The following is a 22431-nucleotide window of genomic DNA, read 5'->3' as shown; positions in this document are numbered from 1 at the left end:
CATCAAAAAAAAAATCTGGTTAAATGTGGAGAGATGAAGCTCACCAAGCACCCTGGAAAACAAAGCGGGATCCCCATCACCGCACGCGGATGGAGCCACCGGACCAAGACCCTGGCAAGGAGGCATCTGAAAGGGGGCAGGAGAGGGACCCACCACCACCAGCATGGGGCACGCCCTTGGCTCACACGGCATCTTCCTGAAGAAGCTGTCAGTGGTGACACCCGGCAACCCCCTCGGCTGTAGGGACACAGAGCCGAGGAGGCTGGCCGGCCAGGAGTCAGCCCCCAGGCTCTGCAGTCAGGTGGGACGGGCAGCCTCTGGGGAGCCTGGGGAAGTCTGGAGGGAGGGGGTTGCTGTCTGACATTCTATCAGAGCCCGCCAGCCCCCCCAAACAAGGACATCTAGACAGTGAGGGCCTCCGCAGAGGCCAGCCCTGTGCCAAGCATACTCATGTCCCTTGTTCTGGCTGATCCTTGGCACAGTCCATGTGCAGATGGGGAAACTGAGGCTCAGAGAGGTTATGTGACCTGCTGTTGGCAGAGTTCGGATTCTAAGCCAGGGCTCCAGAGCCCAGCCTGACCCAGGGCGACATCCTTCTATAATCCTCCACCTGGCAAAAACTGATCCAGATAGACAGCTTTCCTGTAGACTGGCAAGTTGCCTCAACCTGTGGGCCTCAGTTTTCCCATCTGAGAAATGGCAAGATCAGATTCGACAAAGTAGTCGCAGGAGAACTGCACTCGGTTACAGGCTCTGACACCTCCTTGCTGGGGGGCCTTCAGGAAGCTGCTTAACCTCTCTGAGCCTCGGGTTCCCTAGCTGCAAAATGGGGGTAATGAGACCTACAGCTGAGCTTCTCGGTTCTCACAGGATGCCCACGAAAGACACTTTACAAGTGCTCAGTAGGAACGGCCATGGTGCAGGTGGCCACTGTTGCTATTATTCCCGTTGCTGCAATCAACAATCACAAACAACCAGCTTGGTACCAATGGCCCAACAAGGCCACAGGCCTTGGGACTGTCTGGCTGGGTTATCTCATCAACAAAGGCGATTAAGTAACTCAAAACAGCCATGGCAGGGGAGCCACCAGCTACGGTTACTAATGATTTGAAGCAGAAACTCAATCTCCCTCCCCCACTTCCCAGCTGATGCTGGGCAGTCTGAGAGGAGGCAGACTCTTTCCCCCAAGCCCAGAACAGAACTGTAGCCCCATGGGGGACTCGGGCCACCAACAGGAAACCACCGACATCCTGCTGACTAAGGACAGTCTCTGCAGAAACCTGCTGCGCCCACGCGTGGCCCCAATTCTAAGAAGCTGACTTAGAAAATAACCTGAAAAGCGAGTGAAGGCTTAAGGCTGAGAACAATGATCACTAAGCTGTGTGTGCACTGAATGCCTGGGAGCAACCCAAGTGTCCGGCCCAGGGAGAACGACTGAATAGTCAAGGCTGGTGGCAAGTGCTGGGTATTAATCCGGCATGAGACATCACGTTTACAGAGGGTGCCTCAATGTGCGCAGACGTTCCCGTTATCAGTGGGCACATAAACTGAGATGCGCGTGGTCTACACTCATTCATTCACCGTGGTGGATGAATTTAGAGGCAAAATATGACATGGGACCCCGTATCGGATCGTGGAACAGAGAAAAAACATCAGTGGACCATCTGGAGAAATCAGCGGGGCTTCTCAACCTTGGTGTGACTGACGCTGGGGCCGGGTCATCCTTGGTCGTGGTGTTTGGGGTCGGGGGGTGGGACTGTCCTGTTGACTGTAGGGTCTTTATAAGCAGCCCTGACCTCCATTCCCAAGATGCCAGCAGCCCCTCACCCCCACCCTAGCTGTGACAATCAAAGAATGTCACCAGACATTGCCAAGTGTGCCCTGGAGGTCACCCCTGGATGAGAACCACTGGAATGAAGTCTGGAGTTTAGTTAATACCAATATCATTGTAAAGTGAAAGTCGATCAGTCATGTCTGACTCTTTGCGACCCCATGGACTATACAGTCCATGGAATTCTCCAGGCCAGAATACTGGAGTGGGTAGGTAGCCTTTCCCTTCTCCAGGAGATCATCCCAACCCAGGGATTGAACCCAGGTCTCCCGCATTGCAGGCGGATTCTTTACCAGCTGAGCCACCAGGGAAGCCAGTAGCACTGAACCTACGTTAATTTTTCTGCTGGACAAATTGTACTGCGGCTGTTACCGTAGGATGCTAACATGAGCAGACGCTGGGTGAAGGATACACGGGGACTCCCCCCACCATCTTTGCAACTCTTCTATAAACCTAAAAGTATTTACAAAAATTATGAAGAGGTGACACAGAGCAGAAAGCTGAGAGCAGTCAGGGGCCCAGGCTGATGGCGTGAGGGTGTGTTCTGCACCGTGTGAGTCTATGGCGGGGAGGGAGAGGCCGCCCCTCCCCACATCAGGACCCTTACAGCAATCGGTGCTCAGCTGACCCCTTGCCGTCTGATGTGCTTCCTGGGAAACAGGAAGGACTCAGGAGGTTGATTTCCCTGGCAACCAGCCCCCATCCTTAGGTGCTGGCCAACAGTCACCTCATTAACAGGTCATGTGTGAATATCTAGACACTTTTACCACTTTTATCAGTCTGGAAATTCCAAGGGTTTTAGGGGCTCTGTGGCAGAAACAGGAACAAAGGCCAAATGTGTACTTCTTAACTGTAAACCAGTGTGTCACAGCCTCCTTAACGCTGGAGCCCAGCGCGTCAAAGATGTGAGGACCCAGCGGGTGGCAGGTCCCCCAAGCACAAATGATTATGGGCTGCTTCTTTTCTTTCTCGCGCATTTCAAAACTTTCCAAGTTTTCTACAGTGTCCATCCGTTATTTTTGTAACAAAACAAACAAAAATCAACTAATGTCCTTTTACATTTACAGTTAGACAATGTGCAAAAGCCAGTGATCAAGGGGGAAGTACTAGGAGGGTCTCCGGTTTCTCCACTGCTGCAGGGAACTAGGGCAGGGCGAGGTGGGGTGGCTGGAGGACAATATTTTCTAAAGTTGTATTTTTAGGAGCTCCGGAAAATTCCCTGGGTGAGAAGGCATTTGAAGTATTTGCAAACATTCAGCAGGGGGAAAGAATAATATTTCCCAAGTCTTCCTTTCTTGGGCGTTCTCAACTGGGTTGGCGAATGTTCCGAAAAACCCCGAGACCACATGTGACGGTTCTCTGCCAAGCCCCTCTGTTCACGGAGCCCCGATGAAGGTCACACGACCCACCGCCACCCGCGGCCCGCCCCCTTAGGGCAGCGAGGGATGAGGAAACAGAAGCCCAGAGAGGGGAAGCAGCTTGCCAGCAGACACACAGCAGGTCAGTCTCAGAGTCAAAGCAGGATCTGAGAAGCACTTTATACCCCACAAAGCACTTCCCCACGGGTTCCCCGTTTTCGTCATTCTGCCACAAAAAGTTTTGAGGGTTTTTTTTTCCTCTTTTATAGTTTGATAGAAAAGAGGCTGCGATGCAAGAGTTCCAACATTTTCCTTTTGCTTAGTAAGATCACCGAAGGAAAAACAAACTCTATTCTTTTTGCCTCATAAAAGACATAAAAGACAATTTTACATGCACACAACAAGGGCAAGGATGTAATTTCAGAATAAAGAACCATCTCGTAAATCAAAGAAATGCTGCTTTCTGGAAAGGTCGTTAGTTTTTCCTGTTTTTTTTTTTTTCCATGGACTGGAGGGGCAGCCGCTGTGCCCACCGATCACGGCGGGCAGGACCCTCTCCTCTTCGACGAGCCCCTCTGCCTCCCAAACCGAACCCCCACCCCCTCCCTCCTTGAAACAACCACCATTTCTAAAGAACACAGAGGCGCTGCCGGCCAGGCGGAGCCAGGAAGCAAAGTTGGCAGAAGAAGGAGTCCGGTCGGCCAGACTCACCCAGAGGTACTGCAGGAGCTTCAGCAAACTGGGGCAGTAGTAATACTCCATCTCTGGCGCCGGGGGCTATGCCGCCTGCATCGCACGCTTCCAGCCTCCCTCTGGAGGGGCGGCTCTTCCCGCTCGGCTTGTCACGCAGGAGTCAAGTTCAAGGCGGCATGAATCATTCAGGGGCCGGCTGGCGGCCAGGGGGCTGGCAGGATGGCCCTGTCCAGGGCACTGGGAGCTGCTGCTTAGGTCTGGACTCAGGGCCCTCCTGCGGGTGCTCTGGATCTGGGGGTTTTTCCACTGAGGGAAGGAGCGAGGATGGAGCCCCAGACCCGAGCATGTGCCTGAGTGTGTCATGTGAGTGTTCCTCCCCAAAACCACACACCGAGGGGGAGCCCCCCACCCCCCCATCCCGACTCCTTCCACATTATGGACATAAATCAACTCAGGCTCACGCAGCCCCTCCCAGCTTCAGCCAAGTTCCTTCTGAGCAGCCCTGGAAGCCCCCTTTTCCAGAGGGGGAAGAAGAGGGCCCATAGAGGGAAGGGGACTTGGTCGAGGTCACACAGTGAGCTGGAAACCCACCCAGGCCTGGGTTCTGTCTGCTCCTGCGGGTGGGCAGCCTGGGGGTGGGGGGGTGGGGGGAGGGCTCCTCGGCCACCCCCTGCCAGCCGGGAAGTGGGGGCAGGGGAGGAGCATCCCTTTTCAGAAGCTAGAACTGCCAGCTAAGCATACCTGAAGGCCAGCCTGAAGAGACCTCTCTCGGACGTTTTCTTCCCGAGAGTGTGACCATGCCGTCACCCCGCCTCCCCGAGCCTCGGTTACCCCTCCCGTAAAGTGGGAAGGAGCTTCCCTGCGTTTCAGGGTCTCCTGCACAGGAAAGGGCAGGATGACGTTAACACCAGAGCGTCTCGTTCAGTCCCCGCGGGGCTTCTCTGGGGTGATCGTCATCACCTCCACCGGCCACATGGGGAGATGGGAGATCGCAAAGGGCGCTGCCCAGGTGAACCGGGCTTGGGGGGTGGGCCAGAGCCCCAGCTCAGCACCACCTCCATCAGGCCAGCCCCATCACAGCTGGAACTGGACCGGCACGCGGCGAGCACCCCACAGCAGCGGCCAGGTAGGGAGGGGGTGCAGGCCCTTGGCTGAGGCAGCCCCCCACCCACCAGACCCCGGGGACCCCCTGTGCTGCCCGCAGCCCCACAACGTGACTCGGGGATGTGCAGCTGACAGGAAACCCACGAGCACGCTGGCGGGGAGCTGAGCTCGCAGGAGAGGACACCACCCACGGCGTGAGCCTCAGAGCCCTCGAGAAGCAGGCCCGTGGCTGCTCCGACCCGACCTGGTGACCGGCATCCAGCAGGCAGGGGGTCTGGGCAGGGGCAGGTCCCCAACGATGGCGCAGCTGGAGAACCACCGGGCCGCCGCTCGTTGGCCGACTGAAGGCACAGTTGGGAGAGCGGGCTCCCGCTCGCCGAGGGGCTAACAGGACGGTGCGGCGGGGGACGCTGCTGACTCTGACTGGCGTGCGGAGGAACAGTCCGCCACCCCCGGGGAGCGTGGAGGCTGCGGATGCCAACTCCTCAGCCTCCTGCCGGCCTGACGGGGACCGGCCAGAGACAAACGGGCTGGGAGGGGCAGAGAGGATGACCGAGATGGGGAGGAGGGGTCCCTGAGGGCACGGGGAAGAGACACACAGACAGGAAGAGATGAACCTGCAGAAAAGTCAGAGGCAGCAAGGACACAGAGAGATGGGAGAGGGGCATCCGGGACCAGAGAGAGCAGAGCAGTGGGCGTGAGCGGGGAAGCGGGTGGGCGTGGAGCCAGAGAGACAGGAGACACGGCAGGGCCGCTCAGGACAAACAAGTGAAAAAGCCAGACGTGGAGTCCACGGTGGAGAAACCGAGCTGAGCCCCTCGTGAAAAAGTCAGACGTGGGGGGTCCACGGTGGAGAAACCGAGCTGAGCCCCGACGAGGCGGTGGGGTGGGCAGGCACCAGTGGCGCAGACCTCTCCCTCAGCAAAGGCCCGCCTTCTCAGCCTGCAGGGGCCGCAGCCAGCAGGTCGGGCCCCCGAAGCACTGGGCCTCATGCCGCACCCCCAGCCCAAGCCGGAAGTGACCCCCTACCTCACTCTGGTCCTCTGGGCTGGTCACACCCTGCCCTGCGGGGCCCTCCTCACCTGGCAAGGGGAACCACCCACATGCACGATGGTGACGCGACCCCCAAACACCCCTGGACGCCTTCCCTGGCTCCCCATCCCTCCCGCCCCAGGCCTCTTCCCACCTGTGCATTTGACCCCACACCTGCCCCACCGACATTGGGTGAGCCAGGTGGCCTCAGGTCCTTTGCTCATGCTGTTCCTCAGTTGGAAAAAAATCTCCCTCCCTGTAGTGGATGGGACGGTGGCCCCTCAGAACCCGTGTGCCCAGAACCTGTAAATGCCACTTTTTGGAAAAGATCTTTGCAGATGTAGTTCAATTAAGCATCTTGAAATGAGATTATTCTGGATCACCCTAAGTGTGCTAAGGGCTCAGTTGTGTCCGTCGTGTCCGATTCTTTGTGACCCTGTGGACTGTAGCCCACCGGGCTCCTCTGTTCATGGGATTCTCCAGGCAGGAATACTGGAGTGAGCTGCTGTGCCCTCCTCCAGGGGATCTTTCCGACCCAGGGATCTAACCCTTGTCTCCTGCATCCCCTGCATGGGGCGGGCTCTTTACCGCCAGTGCCACCTGGGACGCTAAATTCATTGAGTGTCCACAAGCCACAACCTCAGGGAGGGATGTCCAGAGAGGACAGCGGCAGAGGCTGGAGGCTGTGTCCACAAGCTAAAGAACGCCTGGACCCCCAAAGCTGGAAGAGGGAGCCAAAGATCTGCCCCTAGAATCCCTGGAGGGAGGGGGCCTGCTGACACCTGGATTTCAGACTCTGGCCTCAGGGACAGAAAGGGAATAAGGGTCTACTGTTTCTAAGCCACTGAGCGTGCGGTGATTCCTTCCAGCAGCACCAGGAAACAAACGCACGCCCCTCTGCTCCACTGGTTCACTCCTATCAACGCTGGGGCCTCTGGCCTAAGATCTAAGCATTCTGTGTCCCTCCCCCCTTATCTGCAGCCTCCAGCCCAGGTTCAGGGCGGCACCCAGACATAGGGCCCCACGGCACCCCTTCTGGAAGAACATTCTGCATCTCTGTGACTCCCTCCTCAATCCCTCCTCAAAGGTCAGTTCCCCGAGGGCCACCACCCTAGCCGGCCTGGTTCCCCTGGCCCCAACCCCATGCCCGGTCACAGCAGGTCCTCGGCAGTCCCCTTTTTGGTTCTGTTTTGGTTTTGGCTGAGACACATGGCTTGTGGGATCTTAGTTCCCCTACAAGAGATTGAACCCAGGCCCTTGGGGGTGAAAGCAGTGAGTCCTAACCACTCTGCTGCCCAGGAGACACATGGCTTGTGGGATCTTAGTTCCCCTACAAGAGATTGAACCCAGGCCCTCGGGGATGAAAGCAGTGAGTCCTAACCACTCTGCTGCCCAGGAGATACCTGGCAATCCTTGTTAGAGTCACTCATTTTCCAAAATGACTGAATGTACAAGCAACCACGCCAACCTACTCAGAGGGCTTAGCCATGAGCAGAAACCTCCGTTAAAAAGATAAGGAGGCTGTTAAAGTCAACATGAACGTTCACAAAGGAAAACAGGGCTGTAAAGCTGTAGTCCCTGGGTGTGACTCTCTGAGAGTCGGGGGTCTTTTTGGGGGGGAAGGAGGGGGAAGGCAGGTGCAATATTTTATTTTATTTGAATGAATGGAGTGCACACGAGAAGGTGCAACCCAGGAGGGCTTCTTAGAGAAGGCTGCCTGGAGCTGAGACTTGAAATATGACGCATGCTCCTATTCTCAAGGGACCCTGTGTTCAGATAGAAAACGCAGCATCTCTGGAAATACATCTACTTAAGTCAGAAATGCCATTTCTATATTCACAGGGCTGTCATTGTGGGCTGCCCATCTGCTAGACACATGCATTCACTCTCTTGCACACACACACACACACACACACACACACACACCTCTTTTAGAAATAAAATAAAAATTTTTTTCCGAAAAAAAAAAAATAATAATAGTTTCTTCAAAAGAGAAGCAGCATCAGCAAAAACCAACTGGGGTGGCCAGAGCAGTGAGGGCTGCACAAGAATGTCCCAACTTGAGCCCAGCAGCTCAAAGGCCAGCAAAATCGAAACGTACGACACCTGGCGGGGAACCAAGCTGAGTGACACGTGCTCCGAAACGACGACAGGCGTTAAAGTAAAAATCTAAGTGGACGCGGAGAACTTGATTTTGGGGGATACAGAATGAAGCCCCTGGCACTAAAAACTGCTGCTGCTGCTGCTAGTCACTTCAGTCGTGTCCGACTCTGTGAGACCCCACAGACGGCAGCCCACCAGGCTCCCCATCCCTGGGATTCTCCAGGCAAGAACACTGGAGTGGGTTGCCGTGTCCTTCTCCAATGCATGAAAGTGAAAAGTGAAAGTGAAGTGAAGTCGCTCAGTCGTGTCCGACTCTTAGCGACCCCGTGGACTGCAACCTACCAGGCTCCTCCGTCCATGGGATTCTCCAGGCAAGAGTACTGGAGTGGGTTGCCATGTCCTTCTCCAATGCATGAAAGTGAAAAGTGAAAGTGAAGTCGCTCAGTCGTGTCCGACTCTTAGCGACCCCATGGACTGTAGCCCACCAGGCTCCTCTGTCCATGGGATTTGCCAGGCAAGAGTACTGGAGTGGGGTGCCATCGCCTCTGAAATGCTGAACATAGATCGCCCCCACCCTGCCCTCTGGTGGTCACTCGTGAGCACTGCACCAGGAAGCTCGTGTCTTCAATCTGGAAGGACTGGGGCGATGGGGGAAGGGAAGAGAAATTGCAGCAAGAGCTCCCCCTGGTGGACACTCAGGGCATTTCTGATGCGCTGGGAAGGTGGAGGTTTCCAGAGTCCAACATCCCTGGACAGAGCCTGCAGGTGGCACCTGCCCACTGGGTGAGCCGAGGCCAAGTCACTCACTTTCCCAAGGGCTCAGCAAGATAATATGTGAGTCGAGACTGCCAATACCCTGTGCATTAACTGAAGGCGGCTGGGTGTGGTTAAGTTAAAAACATTTTTTTTCCCCCTCTACTGTATAAAATGGGATTCCCTGGTGGCTCAGATGCTAAAGAATCTGCCTGCAGTGCGGGAGACCCGGGTTCAATCCCTGGGTTCTGAAGATCCCCTGGAGGAGGGCATGGCAACCCACTCCAGTACTCTTGCCCGGAGAATCCCCATGCACAGAGGAGCCTGGCAGGCTACAGGCCATGGGGTTGCAAAGAGTCAGACATGGCTAAGCACAGCACAGTGTATAAAAATGGCGAGATGTCACAGTGAGATCAAATCCCCATCATCACTTTTGCCTGAAACACTGGATCATCCAGCCACTCTAGGCAGGACACTCGAGGAGGCTCCCCTCCACACCCCGCCATCCTCTCTTGGTTTGTCATTAAATTCTCATCCCTACCTGACCTGACTCCCGGGGGGCAGCCCCTGATACAGGATCTCAAGGGACACCACCGAATGCAACTGTCTGAGGCTGGCACTTAGGGGTCACCCGGTCAGGGGGCTTCTGAGGTGGAAGGAATGGGGTCCTCAGGGCGCTGCCCGACCCCTGACTAAACTCTCCCCTTTCTTACGAGCCTTCTGCTCGGCCCAGTGACACGGCCACCCTGTGAGCACAGGGGTCTCCTCCGAGGAGGGCACCGGGGACCACAAACCTCTTCTGCAGCACAGTCAAGCCCCGCGGCCGCTGCTCAGGCTCAGCCCTCTCTGCCCGAGGGGCCCTTCCCACCTCTCTCCACCTCCTGACTTCTATGCACCTGTCAAGACTCAGCTTCACCTGGGACCCTGAACCCTCTGCCTCCCCCACAACCAAGTCGAGGGAGACTGAACCCTGTGCCTCACCAGGTTAGTTAGCTGTGCACGAGCCTACCTGTCCCCCCTGCCGGCTGCTGCCTCACCCACTCACTGAATCACTCAACTCACTCACTCACTCAGTCATTCAACAAACATTGGCAGAGGGCCAACTCTGTCCTGACAACACGGTGTTGAACAAATGAGTCATAAGCCCAATAATCTTGCAATTCCTGTTTGCTCCAGGGAGACGAGGGATCAGAAAACAAATAAATAGTAAGTGCAGACAGAGGCTAGAATAGTGAGGAATGAACCCGGTACCAGGGGACTGTGCAAATGAGAGGCGTGCCAAAGAGTGGAATCGCACCAGATGTCCATTGATCGACTCGCAGATGACCCATGTGTGGTGTGCTGACATGAGAGCACACTCAATCAGTTCAGTTCAGTCGCTCAGTCGTGTCCGACTCTTTGTGACTCCATGAATCCCAGCACGCCAGGCCTCCCTGTCCATCACCAACTCCCAGAGTTTACTTAAACTCATGTCCATCGAGTTGGTGATGCCATCCAACCATCTCATCCTCTGTGGGCCCCTTCTCCTCCTGCCCCCAATCCCTCCCAGCATCAGAGTCTTTTCCAATGAATCAACTCTTCACATGAGGTGGCCAAAGTATTGAAGTTTCAGCTTCAGCATCAGTCCTTCCAATGAACACCCAAGACTGATCTCTTTTAGGATGGACTGGTTGGATCTCCCTGCAGTCCAAGGGACTCTCAAGAGTCTTCTCCAACACCACAATTCAAAAGCATATTCGGTGCTCAGCTTTCTTCACAGTCCAACTCTCACATCCATACATGACCACTGGAAAAACCATAGCCTTGACTAGACGAACCTTTGTTGGCAAAGTAATGTCTCTGCTTTTTAATATGCTGTCTAGGTTGGTCATAACTTTCCTTCCAAGGAGTAAGCCTCTTTTAATTTCATGGCTGCAGTCAACATCTGCAGTGATTTTGGAGCCCAGAAAAATAAAGTCTGACACTGTTTCCACTGTTTCCCCGTATATTTCCCATGAAGTGATGGGACTAGATGCCATGATCTTCGTTTTCTGAATGTTGAGCTTTAAGCCAATTTTTTCACTCTCCACTTTCACTTTCATCAAGAGGCTCTTTAGTTCCTCTTCACTTTCTGCCATAAGGGTGGTGTGTCTTCTGCATATCTGAGGTTATTGATATTTCTCCTGGCAATCTTGATTCCAGCTTGTGCTTCTTCCAGCCCAGCATTTCTCATGATGTACTCTGCATAGAAGTTAAATAAGCAGGGTGACAATATACAGCCTTGACCTACTCCCTTTCCTATTTGAAACCAGTCTGTTGCTCCATGTCCAGTTCTAACTGTTGCTTTCTGACCTGCATATAGGTTTCTCAAGAGGCAGGTCAGTAGGTCTGGTATTCCCATCTCTTTCAGAATTTTCCACAGTTTATTGTGATCCACACAGTCAAAGGCTTTGGCATAGTCAATAAAGTAGAAATAGATGCTTTTCTGGAACTCTCTTGCTTTTTTGATGATTCAGCGGATGTTGGCAATTTGATCTCTGGTTCCTCTGCCTTTTCTAAAACCAGCTTGAACATCTGGAAGTTCACGGTTCACATATTGCTGAAGCCTGGCTTGGAGAATTTTGAGCGTTACTTTGCTAGTGTGTGAGATGAGTGCAATTGTGCGGTAGTTTGAGCATTCTTTGGCATTGCCTTTCTTTGGGATTGGAGTGAAAACTGACCTTTTCCAGCCCTGTGGCCACTGCTGAGTTTTCCAAATTTGCTGGCATACTGAGTGCAGCACTTTCACAGCATCATCTTTTAGGATCTGAAATAGCTCAACTGGGATTCCATCACCTCCACTAGCTTTGTTCACAGTGATGCTTCCTAAGGCCCACTTGACTTCACATTCCAGGATGTCTGGCTCTACGTGAGTGATCACACCATCGTGATTATCTGGGTCGTGAAAATCTTTTTTGTACAGTTCTTCTGTGTATTCTTGCCACCTGTTCTTAATATCTTCTGCTTCTGTTAGGTTGATACCATTTCTGTCCTTTATCGAGCCCATCTTTGCATGAAATGTTCCCTTGGTATCTCTAATTTTCTGGAAGAGATCTCTAGTCTTTCCCATTCTGTTGTTTTCCTCTATTTCTTTGCATTGATCGCTGAGGAAGGCTTTCTTATCTCTCCTTGCTATTCTTTGGAACTCTGCATTCAAATGGGTATATCTTTCCTTTTCTCCCTTGCTTTTCGCTTCTCTTCTTTCCACAGCTATTTGTAAGGCCTCCTCAGACAGCCATTTTGCTTTTTTGCATTTCTTTTTCTTGGGGATGGTCTTGATACCTGTCTCCTGTACAATGTCACAAACCTCTGTCCATAGTTCATCAGGCACTCTGTCTATCAGATCTAGTCCCTTAAATCTATTTCTCACTTCCACTCTATAATCATAAGGTATTTGATTTCGGTCATACCTGAATGGTCTAGTGGGTTTTCCTACTTTCTTCAATTTAAGTCTGAATTTGGCAATAAGGAGTTCACGATCTGAGCCACAGTCAGCTCCAAGTCTTGTTTTTGCTGACTGTATACAGCTTCTCCATCTTTGGCTGCAAAGAACACAATCAAGCTGATTTTGGTGTTGCCCATCTGGTGATGTCCATGTGTAGAGTCTTCTCCTGTGTTGTTGGAAGAGGGTGTTTGCTATGACCAGTGCATTCTCTTGGCAAAACTCTATTAGCCTTTGCCCTGCTTCATTCCATATTCCAAGGCCAAATTTGCCTGTTACTCCAGGTGTTTCTTGACTTCCTAACTTTTGCATTCCAGTCCCCTATAATGAAAAGGACATCTTTTTTCGGTGTTAGTTCTAAAAGGTCTTGTAGGTCTTCATAGAACCGTTCAGCTTCTTTACCGGTTGGGCCATAGGCTTGGATTACCATGATATCGAATGCTTTGCCTTGGAAATGAACAGAGATCATTCTGTCGTTTTTGAGACTGCATCCAAGTACTGCATTTCAGACTCTTCTGTTGACCATGATGGCTACTCCATTTCTTCTAAGGGATTCCTGCCCGAAGTAGTAGATATAATGGTCATCTGAGTTAAATTCACCCATTCCAGTCCATTTTAGTTCGCTGATTCCTAGAATGTCGACGTTCACTCTTGCCATCTCCTGTTTGACCACTTCCAATTTGCCTTGATTCATGGACCTAACATTCCAGGTTCCTATGCAATATTGCTCTTTACAGCTTCTATCACCAGTCACATCCACAGCTGGGTATTGTTTTTGCTTTGGCTCCATCCCTTCATTCTTTCTGGAGTTATTTCTCCACTCATCTCCAGTAGCATACTGGGCACTTACCCAGCCGTAAAAGGGAATGCAGCACTGACGCAGGTGACGGCCTGGGTGGACCTTGGAATCACTAGGCTGAGTGAGGTAACACCAAGTCCCAGGGACAGACGGGGTGTGACTGCATTTATCTGAGATGGCTGGAATAGGCAACCCCCTTTTTTTTTTCTTTTTTACATATAGTTGGGTCTTGCTTTTAAAAAATCCACTCTGACAAACTCTGCTATTTAGTTTGCAATTTTTTTACTTTTACATTTTTGGCCACATTGTGTGGCATGCAGGATCCTAGCTACCCAACCAGGGACTGAACCCACGGCCCCTGCACTGGGAGCTTGGAGTCTCATCCACTGGACCACTGTGTAAGTCCCCAGGTGATTTTTAGAGACAGGAAACAGAAAAGTGTTTGCCTAGGGAGAAGGCAATGGCACCCCACTCCAGTACTCTTGCCTGGAAAATCCCATGGGCAGAGGAGCCTGGTGGGCTGAAATCCATGGGGTCGCTAAGAGTTGGACACGACTGAGCGACTTCACTTTCACTTTCACTTTTCACTTTCATGCATTGGAGAAGGAAATGGCAACCCACTCCAGTGTTTTTGCCTGGAGAATCCCAGGGATGGCAGAGCCTGGTCTATGGGGTCGCACAGAGTCGGACACTACTGAAGTGACTTAGCATAACAGGGCTGGGGCGGCGGGTGGCGACGGGGGGTGTCAGGTAATAGGCAGGGCTTTCTTCTGGGGTGAGGAGCGCAGTAGAGGTGACCGTGGTGACAGCTGCACCTACTAAAGCCCACCGAGTTGTACCTTCAAAGGAGCGAGTTTCATGTCACGAATTACACCTCAGTAAAGTGCGCATGTGAGAGCTGGACTGTGAGGAAGGCTGAGCGCCCAAGAATTGATGCTTTTGAACTGTGGTGTTGGAGAAGACTCTTGAGAGTCCCTTGGACTGCAAGGACATCCAACCAGTCCATTCTGAAGGAGATCAGCCCTGGGGGTTCTTTGGAAGGAATGATGCTAAAGCTGAAACGCCAGTACTTTGGCCACCTCATGTGAAGAGCTGACTCACTGGAAAAGACTCTGATGCTGGGAGGGATTGGGGGCCGGAGGAGAAGGGGACGACAGAGGATGAGATGGCTGGATGGCATCACCGACTCGATGGACGTGAGTTTGAGTGAACTCCAGGAGTTGGTGATGGACAGGGAGGCCTGGTGTGCTGCAGTTCATGGGGTCGAAAAGTCGGACACGACTGAGCGACTGAACTGAAATGAACTAAAAGCTGTTATTAGTCGGACACGACTGAGTGAATGAACTGAACTGAACTGAAAGCTATTATTTTAAAGTAAGCCAAGTTCAACAAAAACTAACTACGTATTAGTTCAAGTAGGTAACGAATATGAGAAATTTCCAGGTTCTGAGAGAATGACTAGTGCTTTGGGAAACATCAAATTCATCCCTGAGATCCTTCCAGCTGCTCCCCCTCCCGGGTTCGTGATGTGGGCAAGTGGCTTCCCCTCTCTCTCTTCATCTCTCTCTCTGTGGGCCTCAGCTTTGCCATCTGGCAAATGGAACGAGAACAGTTCCAGCCTCCAAGGGTCCCCGTGAGAACAAACTTGAGCACGATGCCCGGCACATCCTATGAGGTTTGACAAGTGGGATCAAAGAGGGGCTGGGGGACTGATCGCTAGGTGGCGCTGGTCTTCCCGGAGGGGTGATGAAAATCTACAATGAACTGCTGTGCGGATGCACACATTTGTGAGTATACCATAAGCGCACGAAAACCCGCACGCTGAGGGCCTGCTAAGTGCCAAGCGCCGCATTGGGTGCTCCCTGCCTCTCAGAGCCTGCACTCTGCTGGGGGAGGAAGACACGAGGGGACAGGTGGACGCTGCATGTGACAACAGGTGTCTGGCTGTCCCATCAGGGAGGCCCCGCTGAGAGGTGACACAGAGCTGACAGAGGCCCCGAGAGGAGGGAAGCCAAGAGGGAATCCGGAGAACAAACAGGCCGAGCCAAGGCCCCGGGGTAGGAAGACGCCCACGTGCGTCGGGAACATTCCGGCGGCCAGCGTGGCTCGCGGGGGTGAGCGGAAGTCGTGTGGGCGGGCGGGGGTCACAGCACACTCAGTGCCCCTGGACTGGAGCCCGAGTGCGAGGGGGCTTCATCTTGTAGGAAGGGGTGTGAACCGGGCTTCTCCCCAGCGCGCAGGAGGTGTTCAGCAGACACTTCTAGAATGAAGCCCTTAGTCTGCCTGGGACCTGGACCACTAACTCCGACTCTGCAATTCACCACCTCCAACGCTCACCACAGCCTGTGGCGGGCACCGAGTGGGCTTCGCCCCTCTTTGCAGCTGGGGGAAGTAAAGCTCAGCGAGGTGACCACAGCCGGGGGCGGCAGCTTAACGAGGTGAGACTAGAGTCCAGGCCGAGCGGGGCCCGCTGTGGGTTCCCGAGGGCGAGTGCGTGTGTGCATATGTGTGTGCACACACACACACAGATGCCCTTGGGGGGGCACCCTGGAACTGGAAACCGTGTGGACCCAGCAACTCTGCCTGGGCGAAGGGGCCCCTGGTGCGTCTCTGGACCCAGCAACCCTGCCTGGGCGAGGGGGCCCCCGGTGCGTCTCTGGACCCAGCAACCCTGTCGGGGCGTGGAGGCCCCTGGTGCGTCTCAGTCGGCTCTACGGGTGAAGCGAGTAATTGTGACTCTTGGCAGTTGAAAGTGCATGTTCGTTAATCATTTACGGTCTCACCAAAGATAAATGAGTCAAGATTATTCCAGTATGAGCATCATTCTCACGCAAGGGCACGTCAACAACATACCTTCTCAAGGAGGTGAAACAAAGAAGTCAGATCACCCTCAGCCCTCCCGGCCCTCTGATTTCTCACCCTGTGTAAGGCGGCAGTGACAAGGAACGGGGGCCACACGTGGAAAAGGCTCAGCGGTAAAAAAAAGTGAAGTACTGACACGTGCTGCACCACTGACAAAACCCTGAAGACATTATGTTAAATACAATAAGCCAGACACAGAAGGATACGTATTAATCCTAAATGGCTCCATTTATAAGAAGTACTCAGAAAGGGCAAATTCATAGAGACTGCTAAGTCGCTTCAGTCGTGTCCGACTCTGTGTGACCCCATAGACTGCAGCCCACCAGGCTCCCCCATCCCTGGGATTCTCCAGGCAAGAACACTGGAGTGGGTTGCCATTTCCTTCTCCAATGCATGAAAGTGAGAAGTGAAAGTGAAAGTGAAGTCGCTCAGTCGTGTCCGACTCTTCGAGACCCCATGGACTGCAGCCTACCAGGCTCCTCCGTCCATGGGATTTTCCAGGCAAGAGTTCTGGAGTAGGGTGCCATTGCCTTCTCCGAATTCATAGAGACAGAAAGTATTAAAGAACAGAGGTTGCCAGGGGCTGGGGGCTAGGGGCAAAGGGAGTTAGTGTTTAGTGGTGCACAGTTTCTGTCTGGGATGATGAGAAAATCTCTAAAGGCCGATGGTAGTGACGGTTACACACTGTGGATGCATTTAATGATACCGTATAGTATGCTTAAAAGTGGTTAAAATGGCAAATTTTCTGTTAAATATATTTAACCACTATATATATATATATTTTTTTTTTTAATGGTCTTACCCAAATGATTCAAACACCTCCTAACTGGTCTCCCAGCTTCCAGCTTACCCTCTCCAACCGCCCCCGTGTAATGGCCACTAGAGGGCGCCCCAAGCTGCATCTCTGACCTTCTACATCCCTGGTCATAACTTTCCTTGGCTCCTCCAAGGTGGAGAACACCAGTGCCCCTTATTTTAACCCTGAGGGTGCTTCTCAGCTGGGTCTTGTCCACATGCTCATGCCCATCACTCCCTAGGTAACGCCTGGAAGCTCCTGGAAAACCCCACGCTATCCCCACACCAGAGTATTAGCTTCAGGCGGGCAGGAACCACGTCTTGGTTCACAGCTGCACCTGAAGGACGGAAAAGCATGTGGCACACAGTAGGTACTCAACCCATTTCTACCACTCAAGACATTCAGTGAGCGACGAAATCAACACACGACCAGTTTGCTTCATCCTGGGTTTATAGTCTACGAATGGGAGCAATTTGAGGACAAGTTAACTTGTCCTGTAGAGCTCTGCATGTATTAAAAACTGGGTGGAGGATGGGTGGGTGGGTGCGTGGGTGAGAACATACATGGGTGGGAGGGTAGGTGGGTGGGTGGATGAGTGGGCGGGTGGGTGGGTGGAGAGAGAGCTGGGTAATTGGATAAACACAAAATCTCCCCAATACAAAAATCTCAGGCACAACTGGTCATTTGCATTTTAAGACCTAGGAAACAAAGGCTTTCTGGTCTGGCTGGTTTTAATCCCGAAAAGAAACTTTAATCGGCTGAGATATAAATTACTCAGTTCTTCTCCAGCCCCTTCTCAGCAGTGAAAGACAAGATGCAATTAACAAATGAAATTAGCCACCTGCCAAGAGGACTCCTGGGCTTCCTGAGAGTCCAGCTTGCCAGCCAGTTCTTCACCACTCAGCTCCACCTCATGTCCTGAGGACTAGTCCATCGTCCGGACTCACCCAGGCAGAGGGGTCACTCTGCTGGGCCAGCTCCCACCCGACCAGTCCCTTCACCTCAGCCTCCCTTCCCTTCCCTCGAGCACAGCAGGCCCACGACGGGATGAACTCATCATCAGATGAGCCAACAAATGCGGACCGACAGGTTTGGGGACTGGAGAGAACATTCTTGAGGTTCCCAGGGGCCTGCCTGCCTGCCCATCACAGGGAACCCCCAGAGCTGGTGAATCTGTGCCTTCACAGTCATGGGAGGGGCATCCGGGGTGAACTGAGACTCAGGGTCATGGTCCGAGACTGAGTCAGTGTTTTACGATCCGCAAGTGCAGGCCAAAGGCTCACTTTACAAGGAAACGTGGGCGCGCCCACCCACCACCACCCCCAGAGAAGGGAAGGAGGAGATGGCACGGGACTCAGACCTGCCACCTAGACCCGAGGTCCTAAGGGTGCTCCTGGGGGAAGCAGGGGACCGGGGAGAACCGTGGCCGCAGAGTCAGAGCTCCAGCCCCAGCCCAGCCAGGCTGCGGGACCCTGGGTCGGACACCTTCCCCTCCCTTGCCGCGTTTCCTCAGCAGCCAACAGCTCCTAAGATTGGAGACAACTTCCTGCTCTCTCAGTAGACATTCAAGAGAACATAGGGGAATAAAAACAGCTGGCAGCAAATCATAACTAACAACACAGCAACAGCAGGTACATCTATCAGGCAGTTCCTTCTCCACCAGGCGCTGTGCTAAGCACTTTATAAGCACCAGCTCGTTTCAGCCCTGTCCTCCTACCACGATGTCACAGAGTACTGAGACGGTCAGCAGCTGATCAGGAGTCTGGACTCCAGACTCAGACCTTGGCAGAGGCACTTACTAGCTCTGAACCTCAGTTTTCCCACCTGCAAAATGGGGATAAACTAGTGTCTAAGCCCCACAGTAAGCACCATGGTGGGTATTGTCATTTCTGTGATTCACCACTTTACAGAGGAGGAAAAGAGAGCCTTGGAATGGTAAATTCTCTGAAGCGGCTGGTAGGGACCAGTCTGACCTCATGCTCAGGGTCTGACGAGTCAGGGGTGGGCGGGGCTCTGTAGATCAGCAGGGCATCAGCCCTGGTGTGACCAGGCACCCTTTGGATGGTGGCCAACCCTGTACAGGACAAATGTCACATTCTCAGCTCAGGGGCTTGGTCGGGTGTCTTGTTTCCTCATGAGCGAATGTCCCGAGCACCGCAGGCTCAAGAGGTGAGAGGGGCTGGCAGGCTGGCCTGGGCCACAAGCACAGTGCCAAAGCAGAAAGGGTCTGAGGCCAAGGCTGGAGGCGAAATAGGCCCAGTGTCCATTCCAGCTGCCCCCGCTTTCTGACTGTGGCCGGAGGCAAGTGGTTTAACCTCTCTGAGCCTCAGTTTCCTCCTCTGCAAAATGGGATTCATATTCCCTAACAAGAGAGGGGGACTGGGGATTGACAAGGCTTGGGGCACAGGCTCAAAAAAGGGAGATGGACCTGAATCTCAACTGGAAACCAACAGAACAGAGTCATCAATCAAAAGTGACGGAGGTAATAGCAGATGGCGTTTATCCACTAGTAAGAGGCTCTCCAAATACCCCATGGGGTGCAAAACACAGGTCTAACCATCTCCGACCTCCAGAGTGGCAGGGCAGCCATCCGGGCCAAGGGGGACTCAGGGACCCCAGGCGTCATCTGCAGGGTCGCCCTGGCCCCCTCCTCTGGGGGCCTCAACTTCCCTGTTCATAACGAGAGAGTTGGCCCAGATGAGGAAGAGGGGGAGGAGGGGAGGAGGGAGAGTGAGAAGGAGGAAGAAGGGCAAGGGCCGTGGAGGAGAAGGAACAGCCATCCCTGCCGCCAAGGCGTGAAGTGGGAGTTTACTCTTCTGAGTGCAGAGCGACTTCACGTCCTGCCCACAAACTACTCTTGAGGCCACTTAGGGCCATCCTCATTTTACAGAAGCAAAAACAGGCTCACTGGGATCCATCAAGTCACCTGCCTAAGGTCAGAGAGTGCCAAAGCCAGAACTTGAACCCACTTCTTCCAGCCTCCAGAGCCCCAGCGCCCCAGTGCTGAAGGCCCCCTAGTCAAGATTTTGGAGGCATAAGAAAGTGAGGGCACCACCACCGCCTACTGGTGATCACTCCCCAGAACTGCAGGCGTCAGTCCCAAAAGCCGCGAACCAGCTCTGTCTGGTTCAGGCTCAGTACCCAGACCCAGACGCCTCCAGGGTAGAGGTGATCAAACAGACTGCAATGGGGCAGAGGCCTCTGGGGCCAGAGGGAGGGAGCCAAGGCGAGCCACCCAAGGACTCCACGGAGAAAGAAGGGCCAGCAAGCAGAGCCTGGGACCGGGATGCTGTTCCCTCCATAACCTTTGCCTTCTCTCTCCCTCTCTCTCTCTCACACACACACACACACACACACACAATCAGATAAGTTGAGTCAGTGCCTGAGAGGGAGTGGAGACAAAGGTGAAAAAGGAATCAGCAGCAGAGATCTGGACACTTGTGAATCTTGTGGGGCTTCTCAGCCAAGGTCTGAGTCCCTTCATGGGCAGTCACCCCCAGTGTCACTGTCAGCTCTTGGCAAGAATGCTGCCAGGGGCAGCATCTTCACCCCATTTTACAGAGGAGGAGACAGACGTTCAGAGAAGTGAAGTTTCTTGCCCGTGGTCATAAAGCTAGAAGGAACGGACCTCAGATGTCAATACTGCCAGATGCCACGTCTCTGAGACGGGGGACCAGGCACAGATGACCACTGAAATGCACGGAGTCCTGCAACTCAGAATGACCTTGGTGTTGTTCATTTAAAAAGACTTATCTCAGATGTCCCCAGGCAGGGCCCAAGGCCTGGGAGGGACTTTAGGAGGAATGGAAGAGCTCAGCACATCTCCAGGGATCATGGAACAAAGGTGAAAAACAAAAAAAAACAGAAAAGAAAATCACGGAAAATCACAAGTGGTGAAGCCCTGGAACGCAGCTGGGGACACTGAGGCTTGGGCAGAAGGGGGCTTCCCTGGGGTCCTGCTGCCTCATTTACCTGCCTCCTTTCACAAGTGAGGAATCAGGCTGAGAGGGAAGAAGTGCTGGCTAAGGAGGGAGCTCACTGACAGCCAAAAGGACACACAAAATAATCATCATGATAATGGTAACGTAACAGTTAGTGAAGTGTTTCCTGTGTACCTAGGACCAAGCCAAACACTTCTCAGGGTATCTGAGTCCCACATTAGCCCATAAAGTAGATGCTATTATTATACCCATTTTACAGATGAGGAAACTGAGGTCAGACGCCCAGCTCCATGCAGAGCCAGGATGTGAATGAACCCAGGCAATCCAGCTGCAGAACCAGCCCGATGCTGTTGTCCTCCCGTCGTTACCACACCACCGGTTACTGTCTGAATTATGACGCGCTGGGCCCTACACAATTTCACTCCATCCTCCCAACAGCGCAAAAGAGACAGGAATCACAGTTTTCCCAGTGACCAAACTGAGGTGCAGAAGAATTAAGCGAGTTGTTCAAAGAAGCAGAGATGGTGCCGGGATGTGAATCCAGGGCTCTTGAGACTCCAGGGCCTGTTCTCCTAACTTCACGGTGCCAGATACCAGGGGTTGCCCCTCCACAGAGGGGCAGAAACCCACCAGAGGGGAAGCTTCCCCGGCAGAGCCGCCAAACACCGTCTCATGTCATGACACGAGCCACAGTCCAGCCAGGCCACAGCAGGATCCCGGATGGTCACCGGCCCGCCCTCGCCCCCCTCAGGCCCTGGGACCAGCCTGGGACATTCCCAGCAGCGTCCGCTCCGGCCACGCCGGCATTACTCACCACGAAGGGCCCGCTCTTCCTGTCCTTGCAGAAGCTGTGGCTCCTCCGGGGGCCCACGGTTGCGGGGCTCACCTGCCAGAGCGGAGGCTCATTATCCAGGAGGGCACGCTCCCTTCCCAGGTCCCTCAGTGACACCTGAGACGCAGGAAACACAAGAAGAGGAAACTTGACTGGGGCTTCCCCTTTGGCAGGAAGAATATGTCACACTGAGAGGGGCCATGCTGCACCTCAAAGGGCGAAGGGCAAGGGTGCCCGATGCCCACCTCTGCTCACCCCTGCCCCACATCCATGGTGGGTGGTCCACCTCAAATGATGGTGGCTGGGGGGGGTCACATATAGGATCAGCAGGTCTAGGTTCAGCCCAGCCTCAGCCACTTCATAACTGTGTGACCTCGGGTGAGTGCCTTAACTCCTCTGAGCCTTGACCATGTGAGGAAAGATCCATAACACTAGTCCTCAGCTTCTGGGTTCAGGGCTGAACCAACAGAGGACCAGCGCGGGGAAAGGGTGTGAACTCGGAGCTGCCACCAGGGGGCGGACGTGCGTGAGACCTGGGAGCCTCCCCTGTCCCTGCCATCCCCCCGCCCCACGTGTGAGGAGCCCTCTGTGAATGTCAGCCACTGGTAACTTCTGGTGGCCTCGTTACAGACATCTTTCCATGTACCCGAACGCGCGTGCACATGTGCGCAGATACAGAGAGAACCAGTACACGAATACGATGGAGGAGGTGCGCTGGTGTGAATCTTGTTATTTTTATATACAAGGGGACAGTCACAGGCCAGTAAACATGGGACTCTGGAGGGTGCATCTTACGGGCCTCACACTGTCCCTGCGCCGACAAGAAAAGAAAGGCCCAGAGAGGGGAAAGTGAAAAGAAAGTGAAGT

At 53.6% G+C, this 22431-nt stretch overlaps 1 protein-coding gene across 7 annotated transcripts in view; it reads right to left on the bottom strand.

Moving 5' to 3' along the window:
* The window catches only part of KIAA1671 (KIAA1671 ortholog), a 184826-nt gene that overhangs the window by 95146 nt on the left and 67249 nt on the right, over positions 1-22431 (bottom strand). For 5 of the 7 annotated variants that reach the window (XM_070769747.1, XM_070769744.1, XM_070769746.1 and 2 more), the window contains one exon: positions 21547-21681. The exons of 1 other annotated variant lie outside the window; for it this stretch is intronic. In XM_070769747.1, coding sequence (XP_070625848.1) covers positions 21547-21681 — 135 coding nt within the window. Of the gene's footprint in view, positions 1-3900; positions 4241-21546; positions 21682-22431 lie in introns of those variants that run through there. One more of the 7 variants, XM_019977331.2, reaches the window with a different exon arrangement.

Source organism: Bos indicus, chromosome 17 (assembly GCF_029378745.1).
Source record: "Bos indicus isolate NIAB-ARS_2022 breed Sahiwal x Tharparkar chromosome 17, NIAB-ARS_B.indTharparkar_mat_pri_1.0, whole genome shotgun sequence".
NCBI lineage: Eukaryota > Metazoa > Chordata > Mammalia > Artiodactyla > Bovidae > Bos > Bos indicus.
Note: the sequence above shows the minus strand (reverse complement) of the source record. Positions and strands in the feature narration are given on the sequence as shown.